The sequence below is a fragment of the Tachyglossus aculeatus genome, chromosome 4, assembly GCF_015852505.1.
Source record: "Tachyglossus aculeatus isolate mTacAcu1 chromosome 4, mTacAcu1.pri, whole genome shotgun sequence".
Classification (NCBI taxonomy): Eukaryota; Metazoa; Chordata; class Mammalia; order Monotremata; family Tachyglossidae; genus Tachyglossus; species Tachyglossus aculeatus.
Genome location: NC_052069.1, coordinates 104530591 through 104558172, shown reverse-complemented (window position 1 = coordinate 104558172; position 27582 = coordinate 104530591). Strand labels below are relative to the sequence as shown.

Here is a 27582-nt window from a genome sequence, read left to right as displayed (position 1 = left end):
GATTGGGCAAACAGAAATTCCGGGTGGGGGACTGTGTGCTTGGGAGTGCTCCCATTACTGCAGGCAACCAAACAGGCGCTTCCTCATGAGTGGCCCTGCCGCTGTCCTGGTGCCAAACCCCCTCCCATCCTTCCTCTGATGAGGCCTTCTGGACCATCGAGGGGCCACAGCTCCCCTCACAGTGCCTGCATGGGTACCTGGTCCTCCAGGGCTTCCTTTCCATGGGGTGGGATAATCGGGGGCTGTGCGGGTTCTCCCCTGAGCACCCTAATGGTTTCTGCTCTCCCATCAGGGCTGCTGAGCTGAAAGGAGCAAACCTTCTCCCCTGGCCTGGGGTGAAGAAACTGAGCAGGTGGATTTGGGGAGGATCCCCTGCCACTTTGCAGGAGGGTGGCCCAATGCCTGCAGAGCAGAAACTGGCCTGGTGTCTGGATGCTGCCAGCCCAGAGGAGGAAGGGCGAGAGTCCCACTAGGATGGGAAGATTCAGCCTGGAAGGCTAGATCTCCCTAGAGGGGACCTCCTGGAAGCATCCCGCCGGATGTGGGCTTAGCGACCAGCACACACACAGTTTCCCTTCCTGTTCCCATGGCCAAGCGGGGAGTAGGGCTACCTGTACGGTTTGGGGTCAGGGAAGTATGCTAGTACCACCTTGTCAGAGCAAAAGTAGCTGCCGCCATGAAAGTGCCCAGGGTAAGCTGAGGCCTGCCCACCTTCTCCCCTTTCCCCACCCCTCCTGGCTTCTGCCAGCTCTGCCCATCACGCCCCGCCCTGGCCTGCACCACTCTGCACTGGAGAGAAGCTCAGCTGACAGGGCATAAAGGCTGCAGGGGGGTTCCACGTAAGCAGACACCTGCAACTTGCCCAACAGAATCCCGAGGAGGCCGTAAGGCCTGGGCTTTTCTGCACTTCCATTGAACAAAGTAGTTAGACTGTGAGCCCCAGGCGGGATAGGGACTGTGTCCAACCTAATTAACTTGTATTTACCCCAGTGATTAAAACAGTGTTTGGCACATAGTTACACGCTTAACAAATACCATAATAAAAAGCAAACAAACAAGCAAGCGGTCAGGACCTGGGCCTCAACAGTTGCCCAGAGGTTGAGAAACCAAGTATGTATGTGTTTATCTGTGTGTCGTGAAAGCTCAAGCAAGTCATAGAGAAGTAGGCATTTTGGTATTTCCGTCCATCAAACAGAGGAGGGTGTGGGCATTGGACCTTTGGAGGGGAGGCTTCCTCTTTCCCCATCCATTGTGGGGCTGGGACTCTAAGGGTCTCTTTGGAGGGCCGTGATGCATCCTTAGCCATGTGTCCCTGAGCAAATCTCCTGCTGACGTCACCAGCGGGGACTGGGGGGGGTCGAGGTAGCAGAGCTAGAGAAGTTGGGATCTTCAAGAGGCCTCAGAAGGAGCCTGCTGGCGTCAGCTTGTTTGTTAGCTTGCTAATCCACACGAAAGCCTTGTTAGCCAATTGATTTTTGGCTCACCGAGCCTTCCTCTGAGTTTGGAGAAAGACTGATCCTTCCTGTCCCCAGGGCCGGCGTGCCTTCTGGCTACTGCTGCTGCTGCTGAACTTGGGAGCAGCTCTGAGAAGAGGCAGTTCTCCAAAGCTGCTGACTTCCCGGCTGCTTGGCGGTTTGGGAAGGAGAAAGGAGGGGTAGAGGGCGGCAAGCAGACCAAGCTTACTTGTCACTGGGCCTGAGTGAATTGAAACCTGGCAGAATGGAGGCTATGGGAAAGTGTCCAGCCCAGGGCTAGAATGGCATATTGCCTGGAGCTGTGCTGTTCCCTGGACTGTGGTCACTACCCTCCCCTGCCCTGTTGCTTTTATTGTTCATTTGCTTGTTTTTAAATTGTATTTGTTAAGTGCTTACTATGTGGAGGTACTGTATTAAGCGCTGGGGTACACACAAGATAGGTTGGACACAGTCCCTGTCCCACAAGGGGCTCACGGTTTTAATCTCCATTTTTTACAGATGAAGTCACTGAGGTACAGAGAAGTTGTCTGCTGCAGGGCCTTGGGCAAATCACTTCTCTGGGCTTCAGTTCCCTCATCTGTAAAATGAGGATTAAGACTGTGAGCCCTGTGTGGGACAGGGACTGTGTCCAACATGATCAGCTTGTATCCCGGCGCTTAGAACAGTGATTGACACATAGTAAGAACTTAACAAATACCACCATTGCTATTAAGTGACTTGTCCAAGGTGTCCTGGCAGACAAATGGCAGAGGTGGAATTAGAACCCCGGTCCTCTGGCTCCCAGACCCAAGCTCTATGCCCTAGGCCACACTGCATCTCACCTTCCCACCCTCAGAGACAGAGAGGGGGGCACCCCAGCCTGGAGTGGAGGGGAAGGGGGATTGTATGGACCTCTTGTCCCCACTCTGGGAGGGGGAAATGGTCGCAGGGAAGCTCAGTCGCTCTTTCAGCTGAATGGGGTCACACGGGGCCTGGCTGAGGCCCACCAGCCTGCGGTAGCCCGCCCGTCCACTGTGTCCGTTTAGAGACGCTGCTGCCGCCACCACTGCGGCTGGATCCCTCGAGGCAGACGGGGTTGGAGTGGGGGTGGGAGGGAGGGGGAGAAGAAAACCACCGTAAAAGCCTCAGAAATTAGTTGCTTTCCTCTCCGTGCCAGCAGCTAGATGCCTGAGCAATGAATTTCCTTGGGCCCTAGAAGGGTCTGCAGAGTAATTTGGGAGTCTGTTGTGCCATGGCTGGATGCCAAAATCACTTATTTTGCCTTCTCAGTCCTCTGGTGCTGCGGTGGGGGTGGTGAAAGGGGATAAGAGGGAGGAGGTGTCTGCCAGCTGAGAATTGGGCCCCAATCTCTCTCTCCCCCTTTCTCTCTCTCTCCCCCTTTCTCTCTCTCTCTCTCTCTCTCTCTCTCTCTCTCTCTCTCTCTCTCTCTCTCTCTCTCTCCCTCTCCCTCCCTCTCTCTCCCTGTCTCTCTCTCCCTGTCTCTTTGTCTATATCTCCCCACTCCTACCCTCCAGCAGTCTGGTGGCTAGGCTGAGACTACCAGACTGGGAGCTGGTATGCCTGGGTTCTAGTTTTGGCTCTGCTGCTGACTTGTGTGACCTTAGGCAGGTCACTTAATCTCTCTTGGAAAGAGATCAAGCGTCATGGCCCCTTGCAGGGTCTTGACTTGGGTTTTAATAGAAGTCTGAATGGAGAGGATTGCAGGACCCACTCACTAGGACTGTGGCTGAAGGGGGAAGTTACAGAGTCGAGTGGAACTAGGGTATCAGACACACCGTCCAGCCTCAAGGGGCCAAAGCCCAGTACCCTTGTGTTGACCTAGCTCTGATCCATCTCCCGTCGCCAGGCCAGGATCATCCCTCCACTTTCCCTGCTCCCGTGCTCTCCCTGGCCTGGCCTGGCTCCCAGAGGTCTCTGGCCCTGACTGTCCAGTTGCCGGCTACCTCTCTCCCCCATTAGAGGAGTCGCAGGCTCCATGTGTGGCTTCCAGGGGTTAAATCCCCAGAGGGACGTGTTCCCGCTCCCCGCCCCCCAAGCCATTGCCCTCAGAGCAGGGATGATCCAGGACCCAAACCCCCTAGGGGCATGAGTGGTGGCGCCCAGCAGCTGGCTGTTCCACCCTGCGATGTGTGCGATAGCGTGCTGGGCTGCGATGGCACTGCGGGAGCAGATGACATTTTTTCCCTGGCAGCTAGCTAGCCCCCGCCCCCCCCCCCAACTCCCCCCCACCCCGAACCTCTTCTCTAATGAGGAGAATGACATTGGCAGGATTTCAGGGTTCTCTTTATTGGCCTAGTTAGTATCTTGAATAATGTTCCCATCTCTGTTGGAGTACTTTCCTCCTGTGGATTTTCTTTCTTCTCACCCCATCACTGTCCTCCCTCCCTCCTCCTCCATTCCCCAGTTTTCTCCCTCTTTTCTCTCGTCCTCCTCGATTTCTGACTCTGGCAACCCCACATCATCTGGCTTGTGGATCCTCAGCTCCATCTCTTCCTCCTTTTTCTCCTCTCCCTTCTCCTCCTCCTCCAGCTCCTACTTCCCCTCCTCCTCCTCTCCAGCCCCACTCTCTTCCTCCTCTTCCTCCTCCCCATCCTCTTCCTCCAGCTCCTTCTTCCCCTCCTCTTCATCCTCTTCCTCATTCTCCACCCCACTCCCCGGCCAGTGTGGAAGTCATCATCATCATCAATCGTATTTATTGAGCGCTTACTGTGTGCAGAGCACTGTACTAAGCGCTTGGGAAGTACAAGTTGGCAACATATAGAGACAGTCCCTACCCAACAGTGGGCTCACAGTCTAAAAGGGGGAGACAGAGAACAAAAGTCCAGTCTGGCTTCTTTTTTCATGGCCTCCTTCCTGTCCACAGGCATAAAGCCTCGGCATTTAGGAGCTGAGATCCTGTAATAATAATGATCGTATTTAAGTGCTTACTCTGTGCCAAGCACTGTTCTAAGCACTGTCACCACGTCTCAGGAGGATCCAGAGCCAGGCCCAGAAGAGTTCAGCTGCTGCCTTGAAGCTGAGCTCCACCTGCAGTCTCCTCCAAGTCCTCCTGCTGAACCCAGAACCTCACAGGGACCGTGATGTTTTCTTTGCTTAGCAAAGTGATTTTTGGCTGCTGGTCATCTTCTCCATCCAAACTGCCACCATGTTAATCCAAGCATTTATCCTATCCTGCTTCGATTCCTGTATCAGCCTCCTTGCTGACCTTCCTGCCTCCTTTCTCTCCCCACTCCAGTGTATTCTTCATGCTGCCCCCAGATCATTTTTCCACAAAACCATTCAGTCCATGTTTCCTCATCCTTCAAGAACTTCCAGTGGTTGCCCATGCACCTCTGCATCAAACCGAAACTCCTTACCATTGGCTTTAAAGCACTCAATCATCTTGCCCCTTTCTATCTTACCTCGCTGCTCTCCTACTACAACCCAGCCCAAACACTTCACTCCCCTAATGCCATCCTACTCACTGTACCTCAGTCTCATCTGTCTCACCTCTGACCTCTTGCTCACATCCTGCCTCTGGCCTGGAATGCCCTCCCTCTTCATATCCTACTGACAATTACTCTCCCCATCTTCAAAGTCTTATTAAAGGCACATCTCCTCCAAGAGGCCTTCCCTGACTAAGCCCTCATTTCCTCTTCTTTCACTCCTGTCTGCCATTGGATTTGCTCCCTTTATTCACCCCTTCCTCAGCCACACAGAACTTATGAACATATCTGTAATTTATTTATTTATATTAATGTCTGTCTCCCCGCTAGACTGTAAGCTTGTTTTGGGCAGGGAACATGTGTACCAACTCTGATATATTGTTATATTGTACTTTCCCAAGCACTTAGTACACTGGTATGCACACAGTAAGTGCTCAATAAATATGACTGATTGATTGGTCCAGTAAGTAGCTCAGATTAGGCAGTGTTGGAGAGCCATGCAGTGGAAGCCTGTTTAGGGGCCTTCCACTCAATAGCCTGCAAGGTATGCTGCTCTTGTAAATGTGTTATAGGTGCCTGAGGGCTCATGGGAATCCCAGAAGCTGGGAGGTGGGAAGGAGAAAGGGAGGGCCGGGGGTCCTGGGAGAACGAGGTGGGAGCCACCATAGGACTTCCTGGACAGACCCTGCCCAGGCTGGAGGAGGAACAGAGGATATCGGAAATGCAGACCAGACAAGAACTGCGGACGAACCACTACAAAGTCAGCCACTACGTCGCGGTCGTCTGGGTCACCTCCGACTTCTACGTGCATAGGGCTTTGCTTGGGGGAGAGGCTGTCCGAGGAATCCAAGCCTCTGCTAGGAACACAGGATGCCTCACTCAGGCATCCTCTGGCGACTGCCCCTCTCCCCCTCCCAGGGCCCGGGACTGGGGGCGGACAAGCAGAAGTAGACACAGAGAGGGGGAATATATGAGCTTGGGGTTGGGGGAGCAGGGCGGGAGTCTGCTGACTGCTGTAGGAGGATGCTCAGAGGCAGGATGCAGCCCCAGGATTGATGTCAGGAGCAAATTGGGGGCCTGCTATACCTAGATAGGGGCCTGGTCTGGCTTGTGCTGTCCTATCTGGGCCCAGCTATCATTCAAATATTAATTGAAGGGGAGGAAAATCTTTTCACAAACTTTTTTGCTTCTCTGGAAGCAAGCTGAGAGACTAATAAATCTTTTTTTTTTTTAGTTGGTATTTGTTAAACACGCACTTTGTGCCATGCAGTGGGCCAGATACAAGCAAATCGGGTTGGACACACTCCCTTTCCCATATGGGGCTCACAGTCTTAATCCCCATTTTACAGATGAGGTAACTGAGGCACCAAGAGGTGAAGTGACTTGCTCAAGGTCACACAGCAGACAAGTGGTGAAGCCGAGATTAGAACCCAGGTCCTTCTGACTCCCAGTTCTGTGCTTTATCGACTAGGCCGTGCTGCTACTTAACTTTCCATCACCTCATTATTTACCACAGGCTCTGTGGAGGCAAGCAGGAGGGTAGAGTGCTATAGCACCTTCCTGAATGCTCGAGCTTTGCTATCTCTACTGAGAACATATCCAAGAGAGATGGGTGATTGACTTTGTACTGAGGACATATCCAAGAGAGATGGGTGATTGAGATGGGTCGTAAACCCCTGAGAGGGGTGACTGGAGTCTCCCTTCCCTGATGGGATCAGGGAGCCCTCCCTGCTCACAGTCCAGCCAGGTGGCAGAGGGATGGACAAGATGACCTCTCAACCTCTTAGGGCATGAAAGACCCTAGGGTGAGAATGGGCTGGGGCTGGCCAAAGAGGAGCAATGCCCAGAGTCCTTGAAGTTTTCTCGGATGGAAGCCTGTTGGCCACCGCGGCTCCTAGCAAATCCTGCTTCCTTTCCAAGATTCGTGTTTTGCCTCCTGCCCTAGGTTGCCATGTTCTCCTGTCTGCCCCACATCGGAGAGGCCAGCAGGCAGAAGTCCACAATTTGCCAGGAAGTGGGTTGAGGATGGACTTGCTGCCCAGGTGCCCAGGGTCTCTGTCCCAGTGAGGAGGGTCCCTTTCCTGTCTCCACTCAGGAAATCAATCACCTCTGCTTTTTAATTTAAAAAAAAAGTTTGAAAATAATCCACTTCCCCTAAGCCCAGAGTTTCCCCACTATGCCTCATCTTCCCCACCCCAATCCCGCAGTGTCTCCTCTGGAGACGTGAGAGAGACTCAGACAGCCTGTGTTGGTTATCTGGTGGTTCCAGAGGGACAGAAAGCAGGGAGGTGAGGGGTAACCAGATTTTTTGTGATGTGTAATATGTCTAGGTTCTAAAACAAGCTCCTGGTCCCAGGCTAACACCTCCCCCACCCACATATTGGGGCTCTAATTAAGCACTGGTGGCATCTCAAGATAATAATAATAATAATGGCATTTATTAATCACTTACAATGTGCAAAGCATGGTTCTAAGCACTGGGGAGGTTACAAGGTGTTCAGGTTGTCCCATGGGGGGCTCACAGTCTTAATCCCCATTTTACAGATGAGGGAACTGAGGCCCAGAGAAGTTAAGTGACTTGCCCAAAGTCACACAGCTGACAAGTGGCAGAGTCAGAATTTGAACCCATGACCTCTGACTCCAAAGCCCGGGCTCTTTCCATTGAGCCACGCTGCTTCTCTAAGATAAGGCTGGTGATGTCAGAAAACCTGGCTGGGAGGCACCAAGGCACAAGGAGCATTTTGGGAGCTGGACAGGAAAACAAAAAGCATTGTCGCCCACTGGAAAGAGCCTAGGCCTGGAATCAGAGGACCTGGGCTCTAATCCCAGGTCCACCACTTGTCACCCATATGACCTCGGGCAAGTCACGTTGAGAAGCAGTGTGGCTTAGTGGAAAGAGCACGGGTTTGGGAGTCAGAGGTCGTGGGTTCTAATCCCTGCTCTGCCACTTGTCAGCTGTTTGACTTTGGGCAAGTCACTTCGCTTCTCCATGCTTAAGTTACCTCCTGTAAAATGGGAATTAAAACTATGAGCCCTACGTAGGATAACCTGATAACCTTGTATCTACCACAGCACTTGGCACATAATAAGCACTTAAATACCATCATCATTATCATTATTAGCTTCTTTGTGCCTCAGTTACCTCAACTGTAAAAAGGGGATTATGACCATGAGTCCTGTGTGGGAGAGGGACTGTGTCCAACCCTATTATCTTGTATCTATCCCAGCCTTTAGTACAGTGCCTGACATATAGTAAGTGTTTAACAAATACCACTAAGAAAAAAAAAAGACGGGATAGGAAGAGGTCCTGGGAGAGAGACTTGGAGTGATTCTAGGACACAGTGACCTAAGCATTGCCCACCGGCCTTGTAGGAAATCAAGACTTTAAGCCAGACCACCATTCTGGGATCAGCCCCCATGGTCCATCTGACTCAAGGCTCTGTCTCTGACAGTGCCAGCAAGATGTCTGGAAGAACATTGTAATGGTGATCCTCCTGCCCCACCTATCCAATGGTTAGGAATGGATCAAGCATGTAGTACAGTGTTCTGCACATAGTAAATGCTTAATAAATGCCATTGTTGATAATGATGACCATCCCACATCCTATACGCCACCCTTTTTTAAAATGATATTTATTAGGTGGTTACTATGTGTCAAGCACCTTTGCAAGCACTGTGGTAGATAACACTTCTCCCTCCAATAACCCAGTTTGGATTTCCCATCCCTTCAGCTTGTCTACCAACTCTGTTATATTGTACTCTCCCAAGTACTTAGTAAAGTGCTCTGCACATAGTAAATACTCAATAAATATGATTCATTCATTCATTTTCCCAAACCCCTCTAACCGCCTGATGTTTTCTGCGTGCCTAACTTCCACTGGAAAGAAATTTCATATATTTAAGACCTGTTGGCTAAAGAAGTCCTTCCTTTCTGTTTTTGAACCTACACTCTGGTATGTGCCCTCTAATATAAGAAAGGGAGAGGGAGAGAGAAAGAGAGAGAGATCAAACTGTCTGTCATCAAGGATAGGCAGTACATCTGTGCCCACTTCTGCCCTTCCCCCTACTCTTCCTGGCAGCACTCGGTACTGTGTGCATCTGCCTGACGGTGTCTTCCCCTTCCCACAGTATGAATTCAAGGCGAAGAACATCAAGAAGAGGAATGTGAGCATTGTGGTGTCAGTGGATGGAGTGAAGGTGATCCTGAGGAAAAAGCCAAAGGTAAGTCTTCTCCTCAAATGCCCCCGTCCCCAGTTCCAAACACATCCTTCAAAGCTCTTTCCAACTCATCCGAGAGGTTCCCATGGAGGAGCGGTGAGGCTTGTTTTGTTTATGGTTCTGCTCAAGACAGTGATATCCTTCCAGCTAGGGGGCCAGAGCCCAGCCAAGAGAAGAGGGGAAAGGGGAGCCAGGGGCAGGGGCTGGAAGACGGAAAATCCTGGGTCAGGATGTGGCCTGTGTCCAGGAGTCTCCAGTCCAGGGCCTGCTCCAGTGGTTCTGAAAGCAGCCAATCTGGAATGGCAACTCCCATGGCATTTTCCCAGCCACTGCACAGGGACTCCTGGAATTTTATCTCTTCCCCGATGACCTTGAATGTCAGCCGCTCCCCAGAAGAGGCAAACGTTTAAATATTCCTTTTAGAAACAGCCGATGTTTCTGTAGTTTCCCCCACCCCCACTGTCCTTTGCATTATCACAGCAACCAGCCCATCCAAACAACAGTCTGCTTCTACTGCATCCATGTAGAGAGCTGCAGTACCAGGGGGAAACATTGGTTTCTGGGCTCCTGGAGTTGGTGGTATCCCGGGCAGGGAGGGGTTTGGCAAGACTCTGTAGGACCCCGCTCTGAACCATTTCCTGCTGTCTCCTGTCTGCAGCGGAAAGAATGGGGCTGGGATGAAAGCAAGATGCTGGTGATGCATGACCCCGTGTACAGGTGAGGAGCTGTGGAGTCCCAGGGGAGTGACCATCAAATCAACCACTCAGTGATATTGGCTGAGTGCTTACTCTGTGCAGAGCACTGTACTAAGCTCTTGTGTGGGTACGGAGTTGGTAGGCGTATTCCCTGGCAGACGCTCTCGGGTGCTGGGTGGCCTCCAAATCCCCTGTTGTCCTCATGGGTTGTGGGGAAGGAGAGGGAGTACAGTATTCCGGGGCAGGAATGAGGGGCTAAGGCCTCTCTCCTGAGCAGTGAAGCAGCATTGACTGGAGGGGTGGGTGAAGTCCCAGAGAAGCAGTGTGGCCACGTGGAAAAAACACGAGTTTGGGAGTCAAAGGACCTGGGTTCTACTCCCAGCTCTGCCACCTGCCTGCTGTGACAACTTGGGCAAGTCACTTAACTTCTCCGGGCCTCATTTTCCACATCTGTAAAATGAGGATCCAATAGCTGCCTCCCTCCTAATTTGCCTCGTGTGGGACAGGGACTGTGTTAGACCTGATTATCCAGTACCTACCCCAGAGCTTAGTTCATAGTAAGTGCTCAATCACCACCCCGATGGTATTCATCGTCCCAGAATAGGTGCTGAGAATCAGGAGCTAGGATTGGCCTGAGAACCTGACTCCTGGCTGTGACCTTGCTGGCTTGTCCTAACTGCAGCAGGGGTAGTCGCATGGCTATTGCATTGCACACCTGCGGTTTGCCAGCCCCAGCCCAGGATTGGGTGGCCAGGCCCACTGACCTGTTGTCCTGGCCAACTCAGTCAATCACTCAGTCGTATTCATTGAACACTTACTGTGTGCAGAACACTGTACTAAGTGCTTGGGAGAGTACAATAAAACAGACACATTCCCTGCCCACAGCAAGCTTACAATCTAGAGGGGGAGACAGACATTAATATAAATAAATAAATTACAGGTATGTACATTAGTGCTGTAGGACTGGGAGAGGAGGTATATGAAGGCAGCAAGTCAGGGTGACGCAGAAGGGAGAGGGAGAAGAGGATAGTGGGGCTTAGTCAGGGAAGGCCTCATGGAGGAGACTCAGAGGGCTTCGGGTGCCGCCACAGCAGCAGACAAATTCCAGCCAGAAACAAGCAGCAGCCTAGCCTTCTCCCCAGCATAATATTGAGGTCACCCCTATTTTGCGATCTTTTCCCCGCTCTGCTTTTTGGAAACAAAATCAGTAGAGCCTTGAGACCCTTTTTCATGTTTCTGTCCTAGAATCTTCTACGTGTCCCATGACTCCCAGGACCTCAAGATCTTCAGCTACATTGCAAGGGACGGGGCCAACGACGCCTTCCGGTGTAATGTCTTCAAATCCAAGAAGAAGGTTTGGGGCCACCAGGATTGGGGACCGCTTTGGTGGGGATAGGGTGGGCACTGCAGGCTGCAACCTGTGTAGGTTGGGGTGCCCCCAGGCCCTATACCAGCCTGGAATCCCTAGGCATGCAAGAGAAGCAGCGTGGCCTAGTGTAAACATGTCAGAGCTGGGAGTCAGAGGTCCTGGGTTTTAATCCCAACTCTGCCAAATGTCAGCTGTGTGACCATAAGCAAGTCACTTAATTTCTCTGTGCCTGTTACCCCATCTGTAAAATGCAGAATAAATCCCACTCCCTTAGACTGTGAGCCCCATGTGGGACAGGGACTGTGTTCCACCTGATTAACTTGTGAGAATCACCGTGGCTTAGTGGAAAGAGCATGGACTTGGGTGTCAGAGGTCGTGGGTTCTAATCCCAGCTCTGCCACTTGTCAGCTGTGTGACGCTGGGCAAGTCACTTAACCTCTCAGTGCCTCAGTTAACTCATCTGTAAAATGGCGATGAAGATTGTGAGCTCCACGTGGGACAACCTGATTACCTTGTATCTATCCCAGCGCTTAGAACGGTGTTTGGCACATAGTAAGTGCTAAACAAATACCAACATTATAATTATTATTAGCATTATTATTATTATCTATCCAGTGCTTACAACAGTACTGGGCACTTAATTCATGCTTAACAAATACCATAATATATATCTATGTATATTTGTATAAATATACAAATATTATGTAACAGTCCTGTACATAATAATAGATACAATTATATATCTGTCCATCTGGGAAAGGACTGTTGGGCCTCAGAGAAGGACATGACTTATTCAGCCTGGTCCATGGCTCAGTGTCCATCCCAGCCTGCATCACCCCCAGCTGCTCTCTGCCCGGGGACAGGACCACCCCCAGCAGCCTAAATCAATAAATCAGTGGTATCTATTGAGTGCTTACTATGTGCAGAGCACTGTTCTAAGCGCTTGGGAGAGTACAGTACAACAGACCAGCAGTCACGTTCCCTGCCCATAATGAGCTTACCATCTACAAGCAGCAAGAGCTTGAAGGGAGGGCCGGGGGTGAGACCGAGATTGGGGTTTTAACTCCAATCTTGCTTTGCTCACAGTCGGACTTGATTCAGACCCCAGGGTGCAGTGGGCCCGGGTAGGGGCAGGCTGAGCCTGGGCAGGGCTGGCGTGAGGTCCGGGAGAGGCCCGGGACGAGGGTTTGGGGCTCTTGTCACCCAGAGTCAGGCCATGAGAGCAGTGCGGACGGTGGGCCAGGCCTTCGAGGTGTGCCACAAGCTGAGCCTGCAGCACGCGCTCCAGAACGCCGACGGGCAGGCCGACGGGGCCAGCGACAAGTCGGCAGAGGAGCCTCAAGCCAAAGGTAGCCTTTCCTCCTCCCCTCCCACCCCAGCCCACTTCAGCCCTGAGGACACGCCTGTAATCCAAGCTCCTGTCATCCCTGACTGCCCAGCTGGGGTTTCCCTGCCTCTCTGGGAACTGTCTGCTCCCCTGCACCCCTGGGAACCCACCCCCATTCCCATCCCATCTGAGGCTTCGAACCAACTGGGAGTTCCGGGGTCCGGCAGGAGGCAAGGCGCCCCACGGAGGGTTTGGGCCCTTTGAGTTTAATAAAGGAACAAGATGGTCTCCGGGGCCCAAGCAGCCCCTTGCCCTGTCCAGCCAAGGCCTCAGCCAGCTGTGTTGGTCGGGGCTCTCTAGTAGGACACCGCCAGAAAGCAGGGAAGCTGGACCCCACGGAGGAGGTGGAAGAGGACTCGGTCAGCATGTGCCCAACAGAGCGGAGCCTCCTTGCCCGGCTGGCAGCCCTGGCAGACTCGGCATCAGTGCCCGCTGCGAGCGATCGGCGTGGGCAGGTGAGGAGCAGTGCAATGGCACAGGTCGGGGTGGGGGCCAACCTCCTTCGTGGGCCCCACCCTGGAGTCCCTATCCATACTCCCTGAGGGCAACCTGGGCCCAAAATCTGGAAAGCCGGCCTGCAGCGAGGCAAGAATTTCCTGGAAAAGCTGACCCCGGCCCCTTCCTTTGCCCTTGCCCAGCAGTCACAGACAGCGGGAACCCCTGGTGCCAGGGGGTGTCAGTCTGTTAGGTGGGAGAGGAAACGGTGTGGGAGTTTTCCCTGTTGGGCCTCCCTATCCCTCCCAGCCTCACCTCTATCCTGTCCTCCTCATCGTGCAGACCCCCCACCACCAGCCACTTTGTCCTATCTTGGGGTGGCCCCGAAAACACGGCAGCCAAAAGGGCCCCAGATCCCTGGGATACAGGCATTTTTCCTCCACTGCTATGTATTTATAAGTTTCTGCAGTGGCTGGCAGATGTCGGAGTTCTACGGGGAAATGGTGGCCCTGCCATCGCCTTCTCTCCTCCTGCCCCAGGCCTCTGGCCTCAGAGAGACTGGCTCTCCTCCCTGGGGTTGGTTTGATTCACTCTCTTCCTCCCTACCCCTCCAAACCCCCAAGTCCAGTTGGACCTGGCCAAGCCCCAGTCAACCGTTCTCCCTTTCCACCACCCGGCTGGTGCGTGTTCTGTGCCCAGGACGTTGAAAACAGCTCCATGTGCCCCTCTGGGTCCCAACAGCTGCTGACTCCCACCAGCCCCTGCTCCTCCTCTTCTTCTTCCTGCCTGCTCTCCCCTCTGCTGTCCCGGCATTGCCTACAGCTCCTCCAACACCAGCTCCTCCAGCAGCAGCAGCAGACCCAAGTCGCGGTGGCCCAGGTAAAACCCAAACTATCTCAGGAACCCCAAATGGGGCCCGGGGGTGACCATGTTCCCTAGGGATCAGAAGCAAACAGATCTTTGGAAAAGCCCTCCTTCTCTTCATCCTCCTCCTCCCTCTCCTTCCCCAGTGAGTAAGAAAGCGGGGGGCATCTTCAACCCTGGAAGTCTTCAAGAACAGACCCTCTGGCCTGTGTGGCTTGAGATTCTCCTGCCTAGATACAAGGAATTGGATAATGATAATAATAATTGTAATTATTATGGTATTTGTTAAGCGCTTACTATGTGCCAAGCACTGTTCTAAGTGCTGGGGGAGATGCAAGGTAATCAGGTTGGACACAGTTCCTGTCCCACAGTTCGAACTCTTAATCCCCATTTTACAAATGAGGGAACTGAGGCACCGAGAAGTAAAGTGACTTGCCCAAGGTCATACAGCAGTCATGGCAAAGCCAGAATTAGAACTCAGGTCCTTCTGACTCTCAGGCCATGTTCTATCAACCAAGCCATGATGTTGGATCCCACGGCCTTACTTATTACTCCCAATACTTTAGTGTACTGTCCCAAGTGCTTAGGTCATGAGCCCACTGTTGGGTAGGGACTGTCTCTATATGTTGCCAACTTGTACTTCCCAAGCGCTTAGTACAGTGCTCTGCACACAGTAAGCGCTCAATAAATACGATTGATTGATTGTTCCGCACAGATTACATGATCAGTAAGTACCTTTGGTTGATTGGTGGCCTCCTGAAGCTCCTTCTGGTTCTGGGATTCTGAGGGAGTAAGGTTGACTGTGATTTGGGCCTTCTCCCTGAGCAGAGACGGGGCTGTCGGGAAATGGGAGGCGGGTGTCTTTCCCAGTCAGGTGAACCCAAGCAATGCCTCCGTCCAGCTCTCTGGCTCTCCATCGCTTCCACCTTCAGGTGCAACTCTTAAAGGACCAGCTGGCGGCCGAGACAGCCGCCCGCATGGAGGCCCAGGCCAGGGTCCGGCAGCTGCTCCTGACTAACGAGGACCTCCTGCAGCATGTGGCCCTGCTGGTTAAGCAGCTGAAGGAGCTGGAGGTCCGAGTGCAGCACCCACTCAGTGGTGAGGCGGGCGTGGGAGTCCAGGGGGGACCCGAGTCAGGGGCGGGAGAGGAGTCCCTGGCCCCGTGGGGATGACCGAAGGACATGAGGTCCAGGGGCTGCGGAAGGGAGTTAGAAGAAGGTGGGCCGGTTGGGGAATTCAGAAACTCGGGCATCAACCCTGGCTCTTTTGGGGAAAAGCTGTGGGCAACTTCTCCCTCTGTAGCCTGCTGAGGGTGAAAGGGTGCGGAGGTACCGGTGATGCTCAGCAGCCAGGCCCCCTTCCAGTACACACACAGGAGCCCAACCCTCGGTGGGTTAGAAAATGTCTCAGAAGGAGCAGTACAGATCCAGAAAAAGTGAAGGGGTGGAGACTCTGCTTTTATCCAGCTATTTCTCGCTGCTGCCTAAAAATGCTTTGCTTTCTTTTTCCGGCCCCCGGCACCTTTGCTCCCTGGCTCAGCACCTGGCTCACCACCTCTTTGCTCCCTCTCTTTCCATCTCCCACAGTCTCCCGCTCGCTACAGAACCTGGGCCCGCCTCTGACCCTCAACCTGAAGAACGAGTTCAGCCTGGAAGCTGGCCTATCCTGCTCTCCGACCCCCACCCACGGCCTCGCCAGCCCCCCTGGATCCCAATCCCCTCCCCTGACCAGCCCCAGAGCACCCTACCCAAACCGTGCAAGCTGGGGCATCCGGAATGGAGGCGAAGGGCACCGTGGCCTCAATCGCAGGGTGGAGGGCTCAGAAGAGAGCCATCCTTCGGAGGCTGGACTCCGGGGCAGGGGCCGCCCACACCTCAGCCCCAACCAGGACAGGTCAGTGCCTCTGCCCTCTTCCCCTCTAGGGTCCAACCTGTTGCATGACTCCAAACTGACTCCTTGGGAGTCAGAAAGACCTGAGTTCTAATCCTAGCTCCACCACTTGTCTGCTGTGTGACTTCGGGCAAGTCGCTAAGCTTCTCTGTGCCTAGATTCCCTCAAATGTAAAATGGGAATTAAGACCCTGAGCTCCATGTGAGACATGGACTGTGTCCAGCCTGATTATCTTGTATCTACCCTAGCGCTTAGTACAATGCCTGGCACATAGTAAGCACTTAATGATAGTATTAAAAAAAAAACCTGCAGCTTTCAGGGTGGGCACTCCTGCTTCTCTGCCACAAATGCCTGGCTGGGTGTGGCAGGGCCAAAGGGTGGCTCCCAGAGTCCTTGGGGCAGTGAGTTTGGGAGGGACAGAGCAGGAGGTTGTGGTATGACAGAAGGCTCTCCTGGGCTGGGCCCCCAAACCCCAGCAAAATTCCCATTTCCCCCGGCCCCCCACAACAAAGTTTCCACACACCTTGTTGACTACTGGGACCAGAACCTTTTCTGCCTCTCCTAGGGCAGCATTGGCACTGCCCATCTGTATTCCTCTTCCATCTCACCCCACCAACCTCCCCCAATGTGTCATCTCCCCAGGGCCCCGTTGCTTCCCATCCCCAAGCTGAACCCCCCGCCGCCCACCCGGAAGAAGCGGCCTGCCAAGGCCTCAACCAGCCCCGAGACGGAACCGGTCTTCAGCCCCATCCGCCTGTCCCTGCCTGGATCCGGCGACCGGCCCTCAGGCCCTGAGCAGGAGCATCTGGTCCACCGGCAGAGCCCAAGGTGGGCCAGCCCTACCCACGGTGGGGTCCTGGGCTCAGACAGCGATGACGAGTCAGAGGCCCTGTGGAGCCCAAGGGAGGGGACAACCCCTGGGGGTGGCTGGCTGGACCGCACGCTCCTACCCATCCTGGCTGCAGCGGACGACACAAGTCTCCACATCAGCTTCTCTGAGGACGAGCTGGACTCTGAGGACACGAGCCAGGGACGAGAGAAGGACTAGTCTGGCTGGCCCACAGTGCCCCGTAGGTAGAGTTTCTTACCAAGGCCCTAGCTGCGGCAGCCTCCCGAACCCCAGGGCCAGCTGCTGGACCCCCTGCCCGGGGATAACAGGATGACGGGAGTCCCTGGGAGGCTGCCGGGTGGACCTGAGACTCACTGATTTGTCACCCTGAAGCGGCAGTACCAGCCCAGCCTAAGACGCGGGTTGCTTCTTGTGTTGCCGACTTGCCGTCTGGAAACTTCGCCTTGAGGAGAAGAGCCAAGTGGGGTCCTCAGGCCTTTACCCAGCCCACGTCACCCGGGAATGGGGTTGTCGGGTGGCCACGCTGGCTGACAGCCAGAATGTGGGTCAGGAAGAAAGAATGGTGAGAGCCCAGCTGTCCATGGTGGGAGACCAGGGACCAGATTCCAATAGGCAGTAGGGCTGAGGGAGGGACGATGCATTCCCCTCCCCACCCCAACTCAGCTGGCTGCCTGGGGGCTGGGTGGGGAGGGGAGGGCAGAAGCAAGGAGGTGCTGGATTCGGGATGTGTTGAGAGTGAGAGAGATGATCTGGGGAGAGCCAGCACCATTCCCTGATTGGCTTCCTGTTCTCCACTCCCTCTCCCACTCTAGTGCACTTCTTAAATTCTACAGGTATTTTATTGTGTGCAGGACAGAGGGCCAGGCAGCAGGGATGGTGACTGGGCCAAGAGAGCCCTTCAATGACCTGGGCCTTACCGATGGCCTGCTGCCTGTCTGGTTATCCAAGCCACAGATGGAGCTGGGCCCGGTTGCATCCTGGATGCAGCTCTGGAGTTGGGAAGTTCCCCCTTCTTCCTTCCCTCTATCTATTCCTCCCCATCCAGAGCTGGACTAGGTGAAGGTGGATGAAGCTTGGCTATTATAGGTTCATTTCTCAGGGTGCCGTCAGTGTCGCCCTAACCTCCTGTGAGGGACTCAGGCAGGGGCCTGCGTGCCTCCTGCCTTCCTCTGTTCAAGGCAGAGAGGTGATTTCAGTCTGGGGCTCCTGGGCTGAAACCTCCTTTCTCTAGGTGACAGGAACGGCTGAGCCTAGCAGCACCCCCACCCTCATTAGGAAGCCCACTCATTCCAGAGAAAGACCTTCAGTACTCAGCATGCGCACAATCCAAATCCTCTGAACCCACTCATCACCTGTGATAATGCCCAATATGTGTCTTTCCCCGCTTAGGCCTGAGCCCCGGCCTGGCTGAGATGGGAAGGTTAGAAGGATAAAGAGAGAATATCTGTTCTCAAAGAGCTGAGTGAGAGAGAGAGAAACAGAGAGAGAGCCCAAACAGGAACCCTGTAGCGGGCACTGCAGAGAGGGACACAGGAAAGAGAAGACAGAGTTACTGCCCTGGGAGTCTGACTGCCCAATGAGAGAGACAGGATGGTATGGAGCCAGTATAGCAGGACAACAGAAACATACTTTTCTAAAGCGAGCTCTAAGTCCCAAGGAGTTTGTGGAGTAATGACAACCAGGGGAAAGACTTACCAGAGGAAGAAGACTGGGGTTAGAGGGCAGTGCTTCGAAGTGGGGTTTGGTAGAATGTAGCAAAAAGGACATCGGGTGTGGGGGAGAAATGTTTGTGGGGAGAGCCAAGAGCTGGGAATAAGGAGCCGGTTGGTATGGCGGGAGCAGCCGAGGAGGGTTGTGCAGAGAGACTAAGGGGTGGTGGGTGAAGATCATCCCTTGTGAGACATAGGGAGATGCCTGTTCCAGTTACTGAACAACTGGAACAGTACCTGCCTGCCTGTCATGGAAGGCAGGGGGCTGGACCTGGGTTGCCGGGGGTTAGGGGAGCTGGAAATGTTGGCAGGGAGGGGAACAGGCATCGTCACCCCTTCTGGTCACCCTCCCAGCTCTCTAGGAAAGATTCTGGCTGCCCTGACCCTAACCGTGGTTTCTCTCCAGGAGAAACCAAACTGTGAGGATGTTTCTCCCTGGAGGGAAGTAGAAGAATTAACTACGGCATGTTCCCTGATTGATTTGATCATACTAACCAGCGAGCGTTAGGGGAGAACTTAGTAAATTGGGCAAAAGAACAGAAGGAATGGTGGAGTTAGGTGCCTGGGAAAAGACAGGAGCTTTCGGTGTTTTGTTTTTTCACTTCTGTATCTATACACGAGCCCCAGTGTGAGCCGCTGCCCAAGACAAATCGCCTTCAAGATCAGAGGTCGACCAGCAGGGCAGAAAAGACCCACGTGTGTCTGGGCAGGGGTGGGGAATTGAGTGGGGCCTGGGTCTCCCAGGATGGGGTGGGTGTTCTTGCAGAGCCTTTGGCTAAAGAACTAATGGCAACTCCAAGTTCTCTTTCCTGAACCGTGAGTGACAGCCCTGAGTCCATCATCGGGGAGTTGTATTTTGGATCATTTTCCCCTGGGTGCATGACACTGCATTTGCTCCCGTTGGAGTTCGTGTCGCTTTTTAGCTGCGTGAGGGGTTTCTGGAGTTTATCCCTACCTTCTTGGCTTTCACCACCAGGTGCCATTTCCTGTCACCCTCATTCATTCGATAATATTTATTGAGCAGCTGTGGTGTGCAAAGTCCTGAACTAGGTGCTAGGGAAGAAGGCAACAAAGGGGAGCAGCGTAGCTAAGTGGAAAGCCCCCAGGCCTGAGAGTCAGAGGACCTGGGTTCTAATCCCTGCTCCCCCATTTGCCTGCTGGGTGACCTTGGGAAAGTAAATTAACTTCTCTGTGCCTCAGTTTCCTCACTGTAAAATGGAGATGAAAGACTCAGACTGAGCCCCATGTGTGACAGGGACTATGTCTGACCTGATTCATTCAATTGTATTTATTGAGCACTTACTGTGTGCAGAGCACTGTACTAAGCGCTTGAACTTGTATCTTGAAGCCTGATGAACTTGTATCTACCCCAGATCCTAGAACAGTGCTTGATGTGCAGTAAGTACTTAACAAATACCATAATTATTAATTATTCATTCATTTAGTCATATTTATTGAGTGCTTACTGTGTACAGAGCACTGTACTAAGCGCTTTGAAAGTACAATTTGGCAACAAATAGAGAATCCCTACCCAACAACGGGCTCACAGTCTAGATTACTATTATAAATAAGGCTCGGTCTCTCACCCTCTATCTAAATCTAAAAGTGGGGACTGGGAGGCTGATGACAGGCACATAAGGAAAGATTGAGTAGTAAAAATGGAAGAACATAAGACTACAAGACACTGTGGATTTTCACCTCCCAAGCAAAGCTGTCCAGAGCCCAGTAGGGTGATTTGTCTTCCTGCTACCTCTTCCAAGTGATCTATGATGTTAAATAAAAGTGTCCCTGGAACAGATGACTGGGGGAATCCTCTATTTACATACCACCATCCTGAAAAGTCACCATTTAACCCTATCTTTTAGCCAATTTTCTATCCATGACAACATTCCCTCTGGTCCCATAATAAGAATGATGTTGGTATTCATAAAGTACTTACTTTGTGCCAACCACTGTACTAAATGGTTAGGTAGCTGCAAGATATTTAGGTTGGACACAGTCGCTATCCCACATGGGGACTCAGTCTAACTGGGAGGGAGAAAAGTTATTGAATTCCCATTTTGCAGGTGAGGAAATTGAGGCCAGAAATGTGATGAGCTTTTTTTAAAAAGGCTTTTAGTGTTTTTGGAAGAAGTATAATAATGATCAGATAGCCAACCTTGTTAATGTCATTAGAATACTAATTATAGTATTTAAAAGAAGAAATCTCAAATCTAAATACATTATGTCTACTAGTTTTCCTGTATCCACAGGTCCAGTGACCCCCTCAAAAAAACTCCAGCAGGTTAAAGAGGTACTATTCTCCTTCACAGAACTATCTTGTCTTTCCCCCAATAAGTTAGGTTTTTCTCAGGGCTCATAATCCTAAACTTAATTGCTGACTTTGATTTTCCAGGTAGGAAAATGAAATTAACTGGTCTGCACTTCCAGTCTCATCTCTAGAGTCTTCTTTAAAAGAGGGGAGTTACCTCCAGTGAGTAGACTGAGACAGTTGTCATTTGTAAAGATAGGGTGCATGCTTTTGCCATAAGTTCTGCACTTTTCCCTTCAGAACTCTCATGGAGCTACTGTCCTTTCCCAGGTACTTTGTTACATCAAGCTTTAATCTTACTGTTTATTGCATTTGTTGAATACCTTGTGCTCGCCACTGGGAAGAAGTTCAAGGATATTTCAGTCAACTCTGCTATAATGCATGCATTTACTCTGTCGTCCTGTGGCTAACCCACTATTAGGGAACTAAGGGAAGCTGAGCTGATGATGAGCCTTTTGGATACAGTGAGACATGGTGTCTGAAGAAATAGTTGTGTGCACATGTATGATGTCAGAAATGGGGTGAGTGCTACAATGCAAGTTTTCCTGAAGGTGGAATTCTATAGTAACACAACCCCTGTGTGGGAGGAGAATTAGGTGTATTTCAGATATGGTTCATGGGCCCCAGGGAACTCGTAAGCTAAAATGGAAAGGAGTGAAGGGGCAGGAGATTGAGGATGGAAGGCTAGTAGCAGTCACACACAAGGGAAGACTTAGATGGGCAAAGCAAAAATAATAAATTAGCAATTACAGGCACAGTGCAGAACCCCCTCTAGTGTGTAAGGTTGTGGGCAGAGAACGTATCTACCAACTCCGTTATACTGTACTCTCCCAAGTGCTTTGTACAGTGCTCTGCACACAGTAAATGCTCAGTCAGTTTGATTGATACTTGATATCTGCACTTAGATTGTAAGCCCCATGGGGGCAGAGATCATGTTTACTAATTCTATCTACTTTCCCAAGCACTTAGTACAGTGCTCTGTCCAAAGTAGGTGCTTAATAAATAGTTTTGATTGAAAGGGGGCAGTCTTCATGTTCTTCAGTGCTGCAGCAGGACCAACTCGAATGCAACAGTCCCAGCCACCCCGAAGTTCCACCTCTTAGGAAGGTATGTTGCAAATGCATCTTTGGTCTGTCTCATTCTCATGGGACAGGTCTTCCTACTGATGATATCACCCAGGAGACCCTGGGATTCCATAATGACAATAATAAGCACTTATTGGTACCAAGTGCTGGGGAAAATACAAGGATATGAGTGAGGTTGGACAAAGTCCCTGTTCCACATGGGGTTCACAATCTTGCTCGTCTCCATTTTACAGATGAGTAAATTGAGGGGCAGAGCAGTTGAGTGGCTTGCCCGTTGCCACACAGCAGGCCAGGTCTGGAGCTGGGTCTCAAATCCAAGCTTCCTGGCTCCTGCTCCTGTGCTCTTTGCACTAGGCCACACTCGCTCGCTGTGCAGGCACACCTATTTGTCATAATTTGGTCTAAAACATCCCTTGCGGTCATTCCGATTAGGCCGAGTTCCTCTTTCATGCTACATTTAGGGTAAGATATCGGGCCAGACTGATGAAACATGAATCATGCCTGCCCACAAATTGAACGTGAGTCAGCAATGCACGGCTGTACTTAAAAGGCCACCGGGATAAATTAGCAGGCCTGGATGATCTAAGCAATCGGTCTGGAGGCAGGAGGCTGGACAGAATGATCTCTGGAGATCCCCCTCTGGGAGCCCAAGATGCAGCAGAAGGGGTGGAGCAGGGATCTGAGGCTAGAACAAGCCCCCAGTAAGATATAAGGTCTCATCTTCCTCCCCCACATCCTCAGGCATGCTTAGTGTGGCTGTTGGGGGCAGTTTCATTTCCTGTGGCTATGCCCAGCTGTGCTCTTCACTTCTTGAATCAGGGCTTGGGGAGGGAGATGATGCCCGTTGATTGCCCCCCTTTGCCCAGGGCTGAGGGTTGGCTTGTCCTACAAGAATGGGGCTCCCTGGGGCAGGGAGATGGGGGCAAGGTTTAAAGAATTGGTCTAAAAGCTCCCATCCCAGGGTCCTACCAGCTGGCAGCTTCCTGGGAGAGCACTAGCCAGGGGGGTAAAACTACCTCCTTGGGCAGGTGGTCATCTGGGGCAGTTTATATGTTTGGATCTCCACATAGAGGTCTTCTGGCAGGGACCAAAGAGAAGTTTATTTAAATATAAAAGTTGCCCTCTGCTGTTTTCCTCAACCCTCTCTCCCCTATGTATACACCCACTTAATTCCACCCAAAATGAGCCCATAGGCTCACATAGGACCCATCACTGTCCTATTGGGCACCAATTCCTCATAGTTTCCTTCCAACTCCTCAGTCTATCAGTCAGTCATATTTATTCAGCGCTTACTTTGTGCAGAGCACTGTAGTAAGTGCTTGGGAGAGCACACTATAACAATAAACAGAGACATTCCCTGCCTACAATGAGCTTACATCTCCTCATCCCTCCCAGCCAGCTGTGGGCCTCAAGGCTTCGCCTGGCTGAGGAACTGCAGCGGGAGGAGCAGTGTGGTCCAGTGGATAGAGCACAGGCCTGGGAGCCAAGACATCTGGGTTCTAATCCCAGCTCTGCCACTTGTCTGCTGCATGACCTTAGCCAAGTCACTTAATTTCTATGTTCCTTGGTTACCTCATCTGTAAAATGGAGATTAAGACTGAGAGCCCCATGTGGGACATGGATTATGTCCAACTTGATTAGCTTACATCTACCCCAGTGTTTAATACAGTGCCTGGCACGTAATAAATGCTTAACAAATACCATAAAAAAAACCTTCAGGGAATTGGCAGTGCCTCTGCCAGGCTGCAATCTGGCCCCAACCCAGCCTCTGGTTGTCAATCAATGATAATTCAATCAATCAATCAATCGTATTTATTGAGCGCTTACTGTGTGCAGAGCACTGTACTAAGCGCTTGGGAAGTACAAGTTGGCAACATATATTAATTACATATGGTAATTAATGAGTGCTTACTGTATGTAGTGTATGTATGTAGTGTAATAATTATAATGATGGCATTTCTTACACCCATACTATGTGCCAAGCACTGTTCTAAGCACTGATGTACCAAGTGCTTGGGAAAATACATCACGACAGATTTGGAAGACACATTTCCTGCAAATAAGTGCTGTGTAGCTGAGGGCGGAGTGACTATCAAGTGCTTAAGGGGTATAGATTCAAATTCAAAAGCAATAAGCCACAAAAGAGAGAACGTGTAGGGCAAATGTGGGCGTAGTCGGGAAAGACCTCTTGAAGGAAGTGGGATTTTAGGAGGGCTTTGAAAATAAGGAAGGCAGTGGAATGTTGGATGTGGAGGGGAAAGGAGTTAAAGGCCAGAGGGAGGACCTAGGTAGCGGTTGGCAAAGAGATAGATGAGCTGCTCAGAACTCACATGACTAAAACCACCATATGGTTTAGTTACATCACACTGGGAAGTAATATGATTGGCCTAGTGGAAAGAATATAATCCTTGGAGTCAGGGGACCTGGATTCTAATTCCAGCCCTACCACTTTTTTTATGGGATTTGGTAAGCACTTACTATGTGCCAGGCACTGTACTAAGCGCTGGGGTAGAAATGAGCTAATGATAATAATAATCCAAGTACTTAGTGCAGTGCCCTGCACACAGTAAGTGCTCAATAAATATGATTGAATGAATGAATAATGACGGCATTTATTAAGTGCTTACTATGTGCAAAGCACTGTTCTAAGCGCTGGGGAGGTTACAAGGTGATCAGGTTGCCCCGCGGAGGGCTCACAGTCTTAATCCACATTTTACAAATGAGGTCATTGAGGCAGAGAGAAGTTAAGTGACCTGCCCAAAGTCCCACAGCTGACAATTGGTGGAGCTGAGATTTGAACCCGTGACCTCTGACTCCAAAGCCTGCTCTGTTTTCCACTGAGCCACGCTGCTTCTCTAATCATGCTGGACATGGTCTACGTCCCACATGGGGCTCACAGTTTTAATTCCCATTTTACAGAAGAGTGAACTGAGATACAGTGATGTGCCCTAGGTCATGTAGCAAGCAAGTTGTGGAGCCTGGATTAGGAGCCAGATCCTTCTGATTCCCAGGCCCATGCTCTTTCCACTAGACCACTTTCTCTGGGCCTCAGTTTCCTCATCTGTAAAATTGGGATTAAGTCTTACTCCCTCCCATTTAGACTGTGTGCTCCATATGGGGCAGGGGCTGAATCCAACCTGATTATCTTGTATCTACCCCAGCTCTTAGTACAGTGCTTGGCACACATTAAGTGCTTAATAAATATTATTGTTATTGTTACTATTATTATTGTTGTTGTTATTGACACCCCCAAGGGCGGGGGAGAGGCTGGGGGGAGACGTTTTGGGGGCTGGGATCAAGGGACCTAGATAATAATAATAGTAATAATAATGATGGCATTTATTAAGCGCTATGTGCAAAGCCCTGTCCTAAGCATTGGGGAGGTTACAAGGTGATCAGGTTGTCCCACAGGGGGCTCACAGTCTTCATCCCCATTTTACAGATGAGGTAACGGAGGCACAGAGAAGTTAAGTGACTTGCCCAAAGTCACACAGCTGGCAATTGGCAGAGCAGGGATTTGAATCCATGACCTCTGACTCCAAAGTCAGTGCTCTTTCCACTGAGCCACACTGCCTCATCTGCATTGGCATCTCCCACCTGGCTCCAATCCCACAGGTCCACAGTAAAGCAGCCGCTCACAACCAGAGAGGAATTCAAACCCAGAACCCGCCATGCCCAGGCCAGGATTCATCCCATCCCGGCCCACCACCTCCTGGTCTTCTTGGGGGGCCTCGGGAGATGGGTGTGTGCTGCAGGGGAGGACTGCAAGCAAGCTGCGAGCACCAGAGCCCGGGCTTTGGAGTCAGAGGTCATGGGTTCAAATTCCGCTCCACCAAATGTCAGCTGTGTGACTTTGGGCAAGTCACTTAACTTCTCTTTGCCTCAGTTACCTCATCTGTAAAACGGGGATTAAGACTGTGAGCCCCCCGTGGGACAACCTGATCACCTTGTAATTTCCCCAGCGCTTAGAACGGTGTTTTGCACATAGCAAGCCCTTAATAAATGCCATTATTATTATTATTATGTGGGGTAGGGACGTTGTTATATCTGGTGTATCCCCCAGCACTTACCACAGTCCTTGGCACAGAGTGAGCACTTAACAAATAACAAAATTGTTATTGTCGCTATTATTATAGTCCCCCCCATTCCAACTTGTACTTCCCAAATGCTTAGTACAGTGCTCTGCACACAGTAAGCGCTCAATAAACATGATTGATTGATTGATCTTCTTGAGTAAGGCATTCCAGCTGGACTGTGTTAGGTTGATTGTCTGATCTCCTGCTGACTCCGTGTGTAATAAGGCTGGAATTACACCATCTCAGAAGGAATTCGGGCCCACTGCCCAGACTCCCCTTGATTTATAGGTCTTTCCCTCCCATCCCCACAGTCAGCTGCTCCTGAAAGACACCCTTCCCCTGTCCGAAAGTCCCGCTGCAGGTCTAACCTCCAACCATCCCCATCCCTCTCCCCCAAGCCCCAATTCCTCCCACTCCCCGCCCTCCAGGAGGTCTGCCCTCCTGGGCCAGATCCCAGCTTCTCCCCAAGGAGAGAGGAAGAGGAGGGAAAAGGGGGAAGATGGGCTTGTCTTATCTAATTCTGCCAACTCATCTCCGACCCACGGTGACACCATGGACACATCTCTCCCAGAACGCCCCACCTCCACCTGCAATCGTTCTGGTAGTGTCTCCACGGAGTTTTCTTGATTAAAAATAAGGAAGTGGTTTACCATTGCCTCCTTCTGTGCAGTCAGCTTGAGTCTCTGCTCTCGACTCTCTCCTACGCCGCTGTTGCCCAGCACAGTCACTAGCCACTGCCCAAGGTAGGAATGGAATGGGTATGCCTCTGCTTGGCTCTCCCTCCCATAGTCGAGACTGGTGGAGTACTGGAAACTCTCCAGGTGTGACCCTAAAAGGGGGAAAATGGGATTACCGGCATATAATCCCCCCACCCCGCCCTACAAATGAATAAAGGCATCCAGTCAGCCCCTGCTGCCTTTGGCCTTTTGGAGCTGACCTCTCCATGGCCTGTGGGAGCCCAGCTACTGGGGTTTGGAGGCAGAGGAACTGAAGCTGCAGTGGCTACCGGAGGCCAGGGGCCTTCTCACCTCCCTCACCTCTGCTCCTGGGCCCCCCACCCCAAGGAAGGAGCAGCACATGGGTCTGAAAGGTAGAGGACCTGGGTTCTAATCCCAGCTCTGTCATGTTCCTGCTGTGTGGCCTTGAGCAAGTCACTTAAGTTCTCTGTGCCTCAGTTTCCTCATCTGTAAAATGGGGAATGCTCTCCCTCCTTCTTAGAATATGAGCTCTATGTGGGACAGGGGCTGTATCCAACCTGATTAACTTTTATCTACCCCAGTGCTTAGTACAGTGCCCGGCATATAGTAGGCAATTAACTTAGAACATAAAATAAAAAATACCATAAAGGGGTGTTTATTAATTATTTTATATTAATGTCTGCCTCCCTCTCTGGACTGTAAGCTCTTTGTGGGCAGGGAATGTGTCTATTTATTGTTATTTTGTACTCTCACAAGTACTTAATATAGCATTCTGCACACAGTAAGTGCTTGATGATATGATTGATTTAATGAATGAATGAATGAATGAGGTTCAACCCGTCTCCATGCCTTGGCCTCTCCCCAGTCCAGGGCCCAAGCTGGATTCAGCTCCAGATCCAGCTGGGCTCTGGCCCGGACAATAATAATAATAGCATTTATTAAGCACTTACTATGTGCAAAGCACTGTTCTAAGCACTGGGGAGGTTACAAGGTGATCAGACTGTCCCACGGGGTGGGTGGGGGGGAGGAGGTTCGCAGTCTTCATCCCCATTTTACAGATGAGGTAACTGAGGCACAGAGGAGTGAAGCGACAAC

At 51.5% G+C, this 27582-nt stretch overlaps 1 protein-coding gene across 3 annotated transcripts in view; it reads left to right on the top strand.

Annotated features, from left to right (window-relative positions):
* The window catches only part of LOC119927364 (carboxyl-terminal PDZ ligand of neuronal nitric oxide synthase protein-like), a 40676-nt gene extending 21193 nt beyond the window's left edge, over nucleotides 1-19483 (top strand). The window contains exons 3-11 of one of the 3 annotated variants that reach the window (XM_038745979.1): nucleotides 9029-9121; nucleotides 9777-9835; nucleotides 11059-11167; nucleotides 12390-12531; nucleotides 12873-13024; nucleotides 13704-13883; nucleotides 14801-14966; nucleotides 15455-15761; nucleotides 16401-19483. In XM_038745979.1, coding sequence (XP_038601907.1) covers nucleotides 9029-9121; nucleotides 9777-9835; nucleotides 11059-11167; nucleotides 12390-12531; nucleotides 12873-13024; nucleotides 13704-13883; nucleotides 14801-14966; nucleotides 15455-15761; nucleotides 16401-16806 — 1614 coding nt within the window. In that variant the 3' untranslated portion in view covers nucleotides 16807-19483. Of the gene's footprint in view, nucleotides 1-9028; nucleotides 9122-9776; nucleotides 9836-11058; nucleotides 11168-12389; nucleotides 12532-12869; nucleotides 13025-13703; nucleotides 13884-14800; nucleotides 14967-15454; nucleotides 15762-16400 lie in introns of all 3 variants that reach the window. The other 2 variants (XM_038745981.1, XM_038745978.1) reach the window with 2 other exon arrangements.
* Nucleotides 19484-27582: the final 8099 nt, after the last annotated feature.